Source organism: Populus trichocarpa, chromosome 17 (genome assembly GCF_000002775.5).
Source record: "Populus trichocarpa isolate Nisqually-1 chromosome 17, P.trichocarpa_v4.1, whole genome shotgun sequence".
NCBI classification, from domain to species: domain Eukaryota; kingdom Viridiplantae; phylum Streptophyta; class Magnoliopsida; order Malpighiales; family Salicaceae; genus Populus; species Populus trichocarpa.
This window is the reverse complement of record NC_037301.2, coordinates 13,851,649-13,863,004: the sequence shown is the minus strand read 5'-3', so window position 1 is coordinate 13,863,004 and position 11,356 is coordinate 13,851,649. Positions and strand designations below refer to the sequence as shown.

Here is an 11,356-nt window from a genome sequence, read left to right as displayed (position 1 = left end):
GTTCGAGATTCCTAATCATTCGTATATTTATATGTAAATTAAAAAATATAATTGGTAAAATTTAAATTAAAAATATATTTTTTAATTAATTTTTTACCACTTGATTATTACCGTTGTAGCTACTAGCTCACTTTGCATTTATTTTTACCATTTTTATTTTTTCTACCCCAACCAGTTATCTAAATTGTTTTGTATAATAGAAAACCCGACTGCAAGAAAAAAAATATACCATGACCGAATATATTCTACATTAACTCAATGTATTTGGATAAAAATATAAAAATATAAAATATATATTATTTTTAAAATAATTTTGAGTGAATTTATAATTTTAATACACACACACACCATCTTATATCTCGACGAGCTATCTAAATTCTTTTGTATTATAGAAAACCCGATCGAGAGAAGAAAAAACCGGACCTGACTAGACAGATCCTATATTACCTCAAATTTGTGTTTGCCAGTATTAAGAATGTAAACCCAAAGTAACCAATATTGTTTGGGCTTTTCTAGGTTGACCCGGCAACCCCAAGAAAGGCCCAAGTAAGTCGGTTCAGAAAGATAATTGTAGTATCGATCTTGAAAGCCTTGTCGAGAGCCAAACCTCAAGGGTTTTGTACCCTCTTCACGAAAAAATAAATAAGTACAATTGTTTTTATTCTTTTGGATTTTCAATCAATCAATGGTAATGACTTTTTCTCGTTTCCATTTTCCTTTCTTAATTTTATGTTTGTTTCCCGGGAAAGCTTGAGGGAAACAGTAGAGAAAATTATCAAATTTGATTGCTTTATTGATGTTTTGAACTGTGTTCTTGCTTGTTTTTTAATTTATGTTTTTTTTGGGCGGTTGGGTTTTGGTTTAGTTTAGTTTTTTTTTTTTTTTGTTATTATTTGATATATTGCTTTGAGACACCTGATATTGATCCTTTTTTGGTTTTTTATAAGCTTAAGAAATAAATTTTGACAGGATATGTTGAAGTGGTTTGATAAAGTTAGGAACTTGGTGGTGGTTTTGAATCTTAGGTTGAAGAAACTGAGGTTTTTTTCATCTGAGGTTTTGAAATAGCTGTAGTTTTAGCTGTTTATAAGGTTGTTTGTTGTGTTTAGTGTTTCTTTTGATGGAATTATAGTCTGTAAAATTAATACAAGTGGGGAAAAAGAAACCTTGGTTTGTGTATTGGCTTTGTGAATGCTAAATTGTTGTTTTTCTTATTCTTTGTGCTATTTGCCAGATATGGCCGAAGAAGCAGGCATGTTTATGGTTCTTCAGACAATTGGAAGTGTTTAGTGTTGCAATTGTGGTATTCTGATGCAACCAAATGCTGCTAATGTGTGTTAAGTGTTTGCGCTCGGAAGTTGACATTACTGAAGGTTAAAGAAGCATGTGATCCTTGTACATTGCCCCGAGTGTGATACCTGCTTGGATCCACCAACTACGGGGATTAGGGCTCAATTAGAATCAAGGGAGTTGATGGAATTTTGTCTGAAGAAGTTGAAGTTGAAGTCGGAAGGGGTTAATTTGGTAAATGCGGAATTTATTTGGACTGAACCTCATTCCAAGAGGATCAAGCTCCGGGTGAGAGTTCAGAAGGAGGTCCTTAATGGTGCAATACTTGAACAAGCATATGTTGTTGAGTATGTTCAGCAGGAACACATGTGTGATTCTTGCACAAGAGTTCAGGCCAATCCTGATCAATGGGTTGCTGCTGTCCAGCTCCGGCAGCATGTCGCTCATTGAAGAACTTTCTTTTACTTGGAGCAGCTGATTTTGAAGCATGATGCTGCTGTCCGTGCTATTAAAATCAAGCAAATGGATCATGGTATTGATTTTTTCTTTGGAAACCGTAGCCATGGTGTTAAATTTGTTGAGTTTGTGGGTAAAGTAGCTCCAGTAAGGAGTCGCAATGACAAGCAACTTCTTTCCCATGATACTAAGAGCAACAACTACAATTACAAATATACTTTCTCGGTTGAAATCTCTCCAATTTGCCGTGAGGAATTAATCTGCTTGTCTCCAAGAGTTGCTGTTGGCTTGGGGAATCTAGGTCCTCTTGTGATCTGCACAAAAGTCACAAACAGCATTGCGTTGTTAGATCCTTTCACTCTGAGACAGTGCTTCTTGGACCAGTATTGGAGAACACCCTTTAAGTCTCTTCTCACTAGCAGGCAGCTTGTGGAGTATATTGTATTTGATGTGGATGGACATTGTTTCCCCTGAAGTTAATGTTGGTGGCTCTAGATGTGCTTTAGCTGATGCCCAAGTTGCTCGTGTGTCAGATTTTGGGAAGAATGATACCATGTTCTACATAAAAACGCATCTGGGACATATTCTGAAACCTGGTGATTATGCTCATGGTTATGACCTTCATGGAGCTAACAGTAATGACATGGAGCTCAACAAGTACAGAGATTTAGCCATTCCGGAATTAATCTTGGTAAAGAAGAGCTATGAAGAGAAGCGCCACAGAAAACGGGGGAAGCCTCGTTCCTGGAAGCTCAAGTCCCTCAATATGGAGGTTGATGACACGAGGTAGAGGTGATGAGGAGAAGATGAACTCGGAGTATGAACAGTTCTTGAGAGATCTGGAAGAGAACCCTGAGTTGAGGTTCAATATATCATTGTATCGTAACAAAGAATATCAACCTTCTGACTGGTGGGGATGATGCACCTTCTATTCCTCTAGAAGAGTTGCTTGCTGACCTTGAGATATAACTGATGCAGAAGATGAGGATGGCGACATGAGAGAATAAATCTAAAAGTTTTGTTTATTTTTCTGTTTGACTTGAAATGATCTATTCATCAAGTAGATCTATACCGTGCAACGTAGCATTCGCTTAATTTAGTTCTCTCAACGAATGATGCTTGTAATTTGCCTTGTTTGTTTATTAGGGAATTTCTTTGTTGTATTAATGATGCTTACGGGTAAATGATAGCAGAAAGAAGGAAACTTATTTTCTTGACAAGTTAGAATTCTCTTCATCCGTTAATTGTTTGAATCAGCAAAAAAAGATTCAATGTCATACAAACAAGATGTCTTTTAGGGATGATAACGTAGTAGAACAATATAGATTCCAACTTCTGTTGAATCTGCTGATGGAGTTCTAGGGAGGACATGGTGGATTTCAAAATATTGGGCAGTGACCCGCTTCTTTGTTGTTTCAGTTGCTTGATCATTTGGTTTATAGTTTCATCTGTGCCTAACTTCTTACCCGTCCACAGGATCTGGAAGAAATGAAGATCTCCCATGTAAAGTAAAATTCACAGAAAATAGGTATTATGAATAGTTTATACAGATTCTAAAATGGACTATGAAAGCAATTGTTACTTCACAGTAAAGGAGGAGATGTACCTCGGCATAAACACCAACGACACTGCAAAAATTAGCCTTGTTTAGGCCTAGAAGTTCCACGTCGGATCTGAAATTGGAAACAAAAGCAAAAGAAACATTCAAGTGAAAAAATGATTTTGGCTTTACTTCTGAGACAATCGCTGATTTTGGCATTTGCGTTAGTGAGGTGGTCATATTAGAAAATTTAGAATAATAGATATTTTCTTCTCTGTATATCTATTGGCTAGGCCATTGTTGAAAGAGTGTTGTAAATTTTGAGCAATGTGACTTGCAAAGAATTTGCAACAGCCTACTCCTAGGCACTATGGTAAAGGATACATAGATTTCGACATCTAGTCACTATGGTAAAATTTCGACATTGAACAAACCGGGAAATGAATGATTTTGGAGTGATCATCAAATTTGATGCTATTTAGTTTGGTGGTGGTAGAACATACATACAAGTTGATCCTGTACAAAGATCTGTATGTATAACCAGTTACCTTCCTCATCTGGGATCTAACACATCTTTTCTTTCTGGCAGATGTTCAATATCAAAATGAGTATATGATAGCATTTGATTACTGTATCGGAACAGAAAAAATAAAGATAATCAAGACAGAAAGGACAAGTTCTCCTATCCTTTTTATTTTAAAAGAATAGAAATTCACTTAAAAACCATCTCGTATACTAATTTTGTTTTATGTTTGTCTCTCCAACTAAACACGCACGTCTTTTTTCTATTTGTTCATTTTTTCTCTCCAACAAGTGATTGAATGAGCGATTCATTCCTTCGATTTATGTATTCCAGGAACTGTTAGGGGTGACAGGATGAATGCACATAAGAATAGTTCATATGCATGCAGCAATGAGCAAACTTGTTGCTTAGCACAAACGTTTTAAAGAGAGACAGACAACATTGCCCACTGTAAATAGAAATCTAGGATAACAATATGGATTCCAACTTCTTCTGCAGATGGGGTTCCAGGGAGAGCATGATAGATCTCCAGGTAGAAGGGGGTGACCTTCTACTGTGAAGTTTCAATTGCTTGATCATTTGGTTTACAGTTTCCTCAGTAGCTAACTTCTTGCCTGCCCACAGGATCTTTCGAAAAAGAAAAAGGATTGTTCTATTATTAGTAAAATTCATAGAAAATTAAGCAGTTTGCCGAATTAAACAAACAATGGAATGTACCTCGGCGTAAACAGCAACAATTTCGGAAAGATAAGCCTTTTGGGTGCCTAGAAGTTCCCCATCTGACCTGGAATGAAACAAGAAAATAACCAGGGTAAGGAAAATCAGTGGAAAATGGAATCGAATGGTTCTAGTTATACTTCAACCATGTGATGAAAATTTGGCTTACACTTCAACCAATGAACATAGCTGCCGATGAACAACTTTGGCCTCCTCTAGATTATTTTTCAGTGGCAAATGGCCTAACCATATCCTCAAAACCTGTTAAATAGAGAAGGCAACTTCACAGAATGGCCATAATATGCTTTCTAAAAGGCAAATTAATTCCTAGCTTTGCTTCTGCCACTGTTTTACTGCCTAACATACTCTCCAGTCGAACGTCAGTCCGAAAGGTAAGTCTAAAAGGAAATACAAGCTGAAACGTGCACGCATTTGATGGAACACAAAAGCTTCCTTTGACGTTAATCTGGAAACAAAAAAAAGCAAATATACCTTTTCCGCTTTGAGTTTTTCACGATGGAACTGCAAAATTTTTCCTAGAGCAGAAACGGCAGTATCATGGGCCATTACATATTCCATCTGCAATGCGTTAGGATGCCCCATAACCGCATTTAAAGCAGAAACAGCCCCTGCAAAAGAAAAACTACTTGATTTATTGCAGAAACTGACTGCACAGGACGAACTCATGTTGCAGAAAGCAGAGTAGCAAGCAACCTTTAAGAAAAGACTTGAATACAGACCCACCAAACTCTGCCGCTGTACCAATTGCCTGCGCAGCTACCTGAAAAAATAGTCTTCTGAATCAAAATGCACCATAGAAGTGTTCCAACATCACAGGTATGAGTGAGAGATAAACCTCTTGAACTTCGGGGTTCTCATCCTTGCATGCTTTAAACAGAAATAGAAGACTAATCTTGCACCGCCTGTTTTATCAGATTGAATTAAGCACATTATAAAAGCATGCTCAATCAATAAAAAAAGAAGTGGTCTACCTAAATGCTTCTTCTTGGAATTGCTTCGCAACATCACAAAATACATGCAAGGCAATTCTTCGCTCTTCGACTATTCTATCCTTTACCTGAAGGCAACGAACCAGTGGGAAATGAAAACAATTTGATGGGAATTGGAAAGTCATCAGGGTAGCCCAGCAGCAGCCATCATGCAACAGTTTTATGGATCACTTAACAATGTTTGGAAATTATAAGGTTGTGGTCATGACCATGGAATCACAGAATGTGAGCAGAAAAAAAAATTTTAAACTCACCCACATAAGTTCTATGCATGGCGCAAGCTTGCCGATGAATGGTGAGAAAGAGTTCTTGTGTGTTATGATGAAAGTGGTCAAACAAGCAGCCGCCTGCATTGAAATGTACAGAAGGCAAGCAACAGAACTCATTTCAAGGATCATCTACAAATAATTAAATTTGAAATAAGTGGCAAGGCATCTCCAATTAAAGATAACAAAAACTGCAAACTTTGTCATAAACTTTCTGTTCTTCCCCATTTTCCTCATCTGGTAATGTCTGATTTATTCCTTCAATAGCCCCAACTTTGCTTCTTGAAAGAGATGAAATCTTTTGCAGAACATTCATTATCGCTTTTAAGAACAGGTCAGTCTGGTCTTCATCTAGTACATGTTCAGACATCTGAAAGATAAAAGAGCATGCATGTTGGTTTCATAATATATAGCATTTTGCTTCATTATCGCTTTTCAGAACAGGTCAGTCTGTTCTTCATCTAGTACATGTTCAGACATCTGAAAGATAAAAGAGCATGTTGGTAATTTCATAATATATAGCATTTTGCTGTGACACATGAATTCGATTAGCAGAATCAGTACCTTGGACAGATACATAGAGGAAAACAAAATATTGATAAAGAATAAAAAGAGGTTCATGTTCATTTTGAGTAGGATCTTAAACAGATATAAGCAGTAAAGATTTGTCCAAAGCGAGACAGACCTTCATGCATTCATCCAATGAGTCCAAAATTACTGCCGTAATCTCAAGCAATGATTCCTACATACCAATAGCAGTTAGGAATTACAGTAGCTTAGCTTAATTAAATGTTATTTCTTTGAACCCAGAGGAGAAAAAAAGTTCATTTCCAAGTAGAAATTACCATACTTAGAGCTTTAACCAGAGCCGGTACCACATAAGAGTATAACTTCTTAAAAGGAGATTCGTCAGCAGACCACTCAAGATACCCTTCTTGTGTTGCTACTTTAGATGATTTTAATAGCACTGGCATGGCTAGTGTCAAAGATCCAAAAATTAAACTGTGTTTGTCAGTGATGCAGGAGCATTCCTAATAAATAAAAAGCTTACATGGAAAAATGAAAATGAGATAAATGGTGCTAAACAAGGTCTAGGATAGCTGAAAATTCTAATAACAGGCTCAGGTTTTAGGTCAAGTTCAAAGGCAAAACTGTTTTGATTCTGAGCGAAGCCCTAGGCAATCTGACTAGAACGCTACATGTGTCTTATTTCAGATGCTTAAAATTTAGTGCGATGTTGAAGAGAGAGTATGCTCCAGTGCAAGCTATCAGAGAATCTGTAATCTCTCCTGAGCATTAGTTTTAACTTGGAGAATTCAGCTTTCTTTGTCAAGAAACATTAAAGTGTAATAAATACCTGAAGCAGCAACTCTTCGGATTTCTTCACTGTGTGCAAATTTGAGACGTGGAACTAAAGTCCGAGCAACCTACACATATTATTGATCATTGCATTGTAAGTTATTTCCAATTTTTTTGAAGAGATTCAAGAAAGGAGAATCATTTGCAGTGTTACATAACCAACCTTTTCAATCCATACCGAAAGGCCTTGCTTCAACTCATCAGCCAGTAAATACAGCCCTTTACAAGCTGTGAGTTTCTCCTCCAGGACCTTAGTTTTGATCCAAATCTTTCTATCTCCAACAATCAGGGCCCTGATACTGTAAAAATCATAGATTCCTCAGCAAAAGAAAAGGGCTAAAAATCCTAATGTCGGCTCGCTGTTATCGTAACTTGAATCACCAAAAAAATCTCTCTTATTATCAAAATCATTTCTTCTGAAGGTGTCAAGCTAAAGGAAAAACATTCTCAATTTTGGAGCATAGCTTCCTGCATTCTAGCATGGTCTCTACAAGTATCAAAAACCAGAAAAAAAATATTGACAGTAAATTATTCATTACAGAAATGTAGGAAAAATCCTCGACTGAAAAGCCTACCTGCCATCCGATTCATCAACATCGTCAGGATTCTCAGGTATAATGACATATGATCCAATTTTAGCAGATTTAAGCAACCGCGGAATGGCAACACTCATATAAGGTTTGAATTCATGTCCCAAGCATTTCCCGAGTCTGGCCCATGCCTGAAACGTGGTTATAGATTTGTGTTAGATAAAAAGCAGGTATAAATGGGAAATGCTGCCTTTATGTTTGAAATGAAACTGGAAAAGTAACAATGACATACTTGCAACAGTTGACTTCTCATTGGATCATTTTCCTCTAATTTTGATCCTTGTAAAGAGAGGAGCAATTGCACAACCTTGTATGAGATAATAAACAGTTATTAAGCCAATATCTCACAATTATAGATCATTTGGCCATTCCAACAAAGAAATAAATCCAATTGGTTTTAGTTACGGACTGACTTCAGGAGGTCTATTCTGACAGCAACCACAACCAGTTTAAATTTCTATAAAAATTGTTATTGACCATTACCATTTCAATATCAGATCTGATCTTATCCTTTCCTACAGCCAACCAAACCATAGTTATGCACTCCACGGAATCGGCAAGATGCTTGTGGTCAAGTTCTTCATTTGCAGTCATCATTATAACTTTAAGATAAGGCATGACACTACTATAATACTCTGCAAAGTGATCCTGCAGTATAAAACAAGAAGGTAGAATATAGCTAAGAAAACAAAAACTTGGATTAAATGAATATCAATAATCAAGTAGTACCTGTGATGAATGAGCTACTGCTGACAAAACTTTTAAAGTTTCGCCCTGGACCATATGATTTACTTTCTGCATTATAAACAGTAGTGTCTAAATTCATTATAAACAAGGGTGCACACAGTACATACATAGGTAGAATGAATTGTACAGCAGGTAATATACCTGTAATTGTTTGAGCAATTTGTTGACAATTTCCTTCAGGTGAGGTTTCAGAGTACTTGAAGAACAGTTCCAGGTGAAGTCGAACAGCGCTAAATAAGCTTGCATCTGGAGAAATAATTAGTAAAACCAGAAGAATCAAGGATATAAAGCGTCTAGGGGTGAAAGATGGTAACAGGCTACTGGTGTTACAAGGTTAAGTCAGGATTTGCTATTTCAGGAATCGAGGTACCTGAACACGGGGATTATTGAAATCATCCATGGCTTTGGTTAATGCAGGCATCACCTTTTCATGATACTTGTCTTGAAATTCAGGTTTCAGATGCTTGGATAATTGTTTTATTGTATATAAAGCTGCCCAACGCACATGAGGGTGTATGTCTTCTTTGACACTTCTGATAATTCTTCCTGCCATTTGATTCCAACCATGTTTCAACTCCTGCATTGTAGAACCTTAGGGATGATTTTTAAATCAAATGAAGCCACAAGAACTAGAATCAATGAACAAAACATATAGAATGGAAAGAGGAGGAAAAGTTCAGAGACCTTTGGCTTTGAACATTTCTCTGCAACAATGCCAAGGAAAAGAACAGCAGCATGGCGGCTCTGCCAATCTTCAGCGCCAAAATGAATTGCAAATAATTTGGGGAAATTATTCACGAGAACTTCCCCACCTAAGGCAGCTGCAATTCTAGCCAAGCACCTTACCACAGGCAGATTCTGAATGTCAGTCTCTGCAGTTCCGCTTTCTGGGTCATCTTCTAAATTTGCAAGCAGAAACAGAATCTTTTCAAGTAACTTTGGGATTATATATTGTGTTCTTCGCAACATTCGTCGACCTTCAACTCTTTTTTCAGATAAAGCAACCACAAATTCTAATGCAATAATTTTTGTTCTGTCTTGAAGTTCAACTCCATCCACGATCCTAAGCACAGATAGAACCAGATAATCAAATTGGCTACTCAAAGACCATGGCTTCTCCTTTGCCAACACAGTCAATTCATTGACCACCGCCTGTATATCTTTGTCTGATCTATGCTCGATCAAAGTGGAAATGATCAACACTATTTCAACCAAAAGGACAGTACTATATATATCATGGTCCGACCGATTCGTCCAGTAACAAAGAAAACGATTTGAGGCAAGAGCTGCCTGAACCTGTACCTCTAAACTCATTTCTTTAGAATCAAATATATCCACTAAACTATCATAAAAGGAATCAATACTAATAACCAAATCTTCGACAGCACATTGTGGGATCAACTTATAAAGCATAGAAATCGCACACTTCAATTTCTCTTCAGAATCAGAATCAGAACCAATAGATTTATAAACAAACTCAAGAAGCTCAGGCCATTCATTTCCAAGTCTTACTTCTTTAGTAGCAATGGTGACGACAAAATCGAGAATTTTATGCAAGATCTTTATTGAACTCTCTGTATTCAAACAATCAAGAAGGGCAGATTTGAGTTCTTTATTCATGAAGGAGGTTTCCTGCCAAAGACCATGCTCATTTTCTGTAAGAATCTGGCATAGGACATCAAAGGCATATTCCTTGCAATTCACAAATTCAGTGGCGCAAAATTTCAAGTAAGAAACAAGGCAAAGACAGAAGGAAGTAAGGTAGTTCTTTTTAAGATAATTCAAGAGTTTTCGGGCATTCATTAAATCAATGGAGTTTTCAGGGAAGTTAAGTTCATTAAGAAAATAAGTAAGAGGTAAAGCATCTGGTGACTCCAGGACTTGTATGGCTTTACTTCTGAGATAATCCCTGGTTAAATACGGGGATGATCGCGACAGTGGAGAAACTAAGGGTAATGGTGACTCCTGTGAGCTCAATGATGATGGTCCTAGTCTTGATGGTGATGGCCGTGACCAGTTTCTTGATTTACTCGGGTTTCCGCGGCCTGGAAGTAGTTTGGCCTTGAAGCGCAAAGGCAGAAGGGAGCGTGATGGTGGCCTAGCTGAAACTCGACGCGGTGGTGATGATGATGAAGTAGTGGATACCATTCTTGAAAACGGAGAGTTTCTTGAAGAAGAGGGGATGTGAATCTTTTGAGAGGGAGAGAAGGAAGGGAAGCACAGAAACTGGAAAGGCGGGCTTTCAGGTTTTAGTTAGTTGGTTATTGTATTTAACAGAAAGTGATTTCAGGGGTTAAACTAAAACATTTGCGTTAATGAGATGGTCAAATTAGAAAAATTAGAATAATTAGAGGGCTTCTCAGAGAATTGGGGCTTGTTTTTGTCCTGATGATTTGGTAAAGAATCTCATGAATTCTATCAGAAATTTTAGTTGATCAAGATACAAGCTTCATGTGGGAGACAGTCCTGTTAAAAGAAGATTTGAGATTGACTTTTTTTTTTTTTTTACTGTTTAATACAAATATTATAGGGTTTTACTTAAAAATATATTAAAATAATATATATATATATATATTTAAAAATTTATTTTTAATATTAATATATTAAAATGATAAAAAAATTATTTTTTTTAAATATAATTAGATCATAAAAATAAATATTATCAAGGAGATGTATGAGAATGTGATGGTAATTGTTTTTTAAAATGATTTTTAATAAAAATATTTTAAAATAATTTTTTTATTTTTTAAAATTTATTTTTAATAACATCATATTAAAATAATAATAAAAAATATATATATAAAAATTAATCACGTATTTTGTAGGGGTTGTTTTGGGGCGTTGTTGTACCTAATTTT

General features: G+C 36.3%; 1 protein-coding gene and 1 pseudogene across 1 annotated transcript; one reads left to right on the top strand and one right to left on the bottom strand.

Moving 5' to 3' along the window:
- Positions 1–694: 694 nt before the first annotated feature.
- Positions 695–2,966, top strand: LOC112324690 (uncharacterized; annotated as a pseudogene).
- Positions 2,967–4,167: 1,201 nt separating this feature from the next.
- On the bottom strand, positions 4,168–9,074 carry LOC18106571 (uncharacterized). The gene is made up of 19 exons (XM_052448657.1): positions 8,869–9,074; positions 8,640–8,744; positions 8,481–8,546; positions 8,235–8,399; positions 7,984–8,058; positions 7,737–7,882; positions 7,325–7,460; positions 7,160–7,229; positions 6,648–6,778; positions 6,488–6,544; positions 6,002–6,172; positions 5,791–5,883; positions 5,519–5,604; positions 5,383–5,449; positions 5,241–5,307; positions 5,019–5,155; positions 4,696–4,787; positions 4,527–4,593; positions 4,168–4,436 (listed from the first exon to the last, which is right to left on the bottom strand). Exons 1-19 carry the CDS (start codon positions 9,049–9,051, stop codon positions 4,272–4,274), a joined length of 2,079 nt encoding a protein of 692 aa, XP_052304617.1. The 5' UTR covers positions 9,052–9,074; the 3' UTR covers positions 4,168–4,271.
- Positions 9,075–11,356: the final 2,282 nt, after the last annotated feature.